The sequence below is a fragment of the Microtus ochrogaster genome, chromosome 7 (genome assembly GCF_000317375.1).
Source record: "Microtus ochrogaster isolate Prairie Vole_2 chromosome 7, MicOch1.0, whole genome shotgun sequence".
NCBI classification, from domain to species: domain Eukaryota; kingdom Metazoa; phylum Chordata; class Mammalia; order Rodentia; family Cricetidae; genus Microtus; species Microtus ochrogaster.
Window position 1 is genome coordinate 29,876,486 of NC_022014.1, and position 1,930 is coordinate 29,878,415.

The following is a 1,930-nucleotide window of genomic DNA, read 5'->3' on the forward strand; positions in this document are numbered from 1 at the left end:
AGAGGAAGAAGAAGAAGAAGAAGAAGAAGAAGAAGAAGAAGAAGAAGAAGAAGAAGAAGAAGAAGAAGAAGAAGAAGAAGAAGCAGAAGCAGCATCTTAGGAGGCAGAGGCAAGGGGATTGCTATGAGGTCACTGTCAGGTCTCAAACCAGGAACCAATAAATGTCTGTGCTGCCCATTTAACACATCACAGCAGACACTGACTGCCAGGTTCTTCCAGCACCCCTCAGCCCCTATATTCATTGCCCACCCCACCCCCAACTTCTCCAGCTCAGGGACTAGGCTGCCCTTCCCTATATAGCATAGCCATTTTGGTTATCCCTTGTCTTTTGGGCTTGGTTCTCCTTTCTCTCCCCTCTCCCTTCTCCTCTCCATGTCTCTTCACACTCTGGATTCTCCCAGAGGTCCCTGTCTCTGCCTACGCTCTCCCTTTTATCTACAATAGACTTTCTCCTCCACCATATCTAGGACCAGTCATGTCCTTTCCTATTTATTTATTTATTTATTTATTTATTTATTTATTTATTTATTTATTTATTTTTTAATTCGGTCATCCTGAGATATATAGGGAGGTCCAGGCCAGTCTGGGCTCCATAGGAAGTTCCTGCCAAGAGAAAGAGGGAGTGAAGGGGGAACCTACTGACCATTGCTGTCTGGAACTCATAGACAGGTGAGACAGGGAGAGGGGAGAGGCTGGGGAAGTAGTGGGAAGGCTGACACAGGTTTGGAGGAGCGGTCCAAGAAGGAAGGAGGGACTGGGGTTTTTCCTAGAGGAGTGTCTTTCTCCCTTTCCTCCCCTGTCAGTGAGCCTTTGGGGTTAGGGAAGAGAAATGGGCTCTCTCAGAAATCATCACCTTGGGTAAAGGGAGGCAGCAGCCAGGAAAGAGGCATCTTGTCTGATCCACAGTTAGGGGGCTGGAGCCAGAGGAATAGAACTTCGAGAAAGGGTTGGAGCTGAACCCACAGCCCATCCCCCATCTCACTGCTCCCCAGCAATATTCCATGGCAGTTAGGCCTGCTCAGCAGAATGGGGTGAGGCCTTCTCTTGGATCTGGAGATCAGGTGCATGAAGAGAGGCTCCCCCTTTCTTCCTCTAACACTGGGCCTGTGATGGAAACTGATTTGACTGAGGAAGAGATCGAGACGATAAGAGCCAGGTGAGTGTGGAGATGGGAGAGAGTAGGCTTCAGAGGCCTAGAAAGAGAAGGAGGCCGGGAGGGGGTTGGATGAGGGGTAGGCTGGGCAGTGCAGGACTTCTGTCCCTTCTCCCAGCAGAAACAGGCGGTCAGTTACGGAGCAACGCCGCAACTCCCAATTACCCCTTCAGTGGAGAATTACGCACAGCTCTCGCTGGATAGCCCAGGTGGTGGCCTCAGAATTCAGCCTGGTGGCCTTCCTCCTGCTTCTGGTCATGGTCTTCTCCAAAAAATGGCTGTACCCCTCTAAGAGTCGTTTCCATCAGCGTTACCCCAAAAACATCACCAATAGACTCTACACCTCGATCCATATAATGTCCACAGGGCTCCTGTACACCTGCATGTCTAAAAGCTGCTCCAGCTCAGACAGTGGGAAAGGTGAGTCCCTTCACCCCAGCCCAGGTCCAGCCTGCCTTGACCTCAGTGGTGGCCCCTGCAGTCTTGTTCCCTTCTATCAGCCATCTTCGTTTGGACTGCAAGATGGCTTTGCTGGCATGGTGATCTCTAGGGATCATGTTCTTTCTTTGGCTAATTCGCCTGACCCGGTAGAAGATGTCATCTCTTTGGGTAAAGCCCAAAGTGTTTTGCTTTAAGAATGTCAACATGATAATCCCAGCACTCGGGAGGCAGAGGCAGGCGGATCTCTGTGAGTTCGAGACTAGCCTGGTCTACAAGAGCTAGTTCCAGGACAGGCTCCAAAACCACAGAGAAACCCTGTCTCGAAAAACCAAAAAA

General features: G+C 50.3%; 1 protein-coding gene across 1 annotated transcript in view; it reads left to right on the forward strand.

The window, feature by feature from the left end:
• Positions 1 to 1,003: 1,003 nt before the first annotated feature.
• Positions 1,004 to 1,930, forward strand: part of Odf4 (outer dense fiber of sperm tails 4) — a 4,605-nt gene continuing 3,678 nt past the window's right edge. The window contains exons 1-2 of the mRNA XM_005349813.3: positions 1,004 to 1,156; positions 1,272 to 1,573. Of these exons, the coding sequence (XP_005349870.1) occupies positions 1,110 to 1,156; positions 1,272 to 1,573 (349 nt within the window). The 5' untranslated portion in view covers positions 1,004 to 1,109. The remainder of the gene's footprint in view (positions 1,157 to 1,271; positions 1,574 to 1,930) is intronic.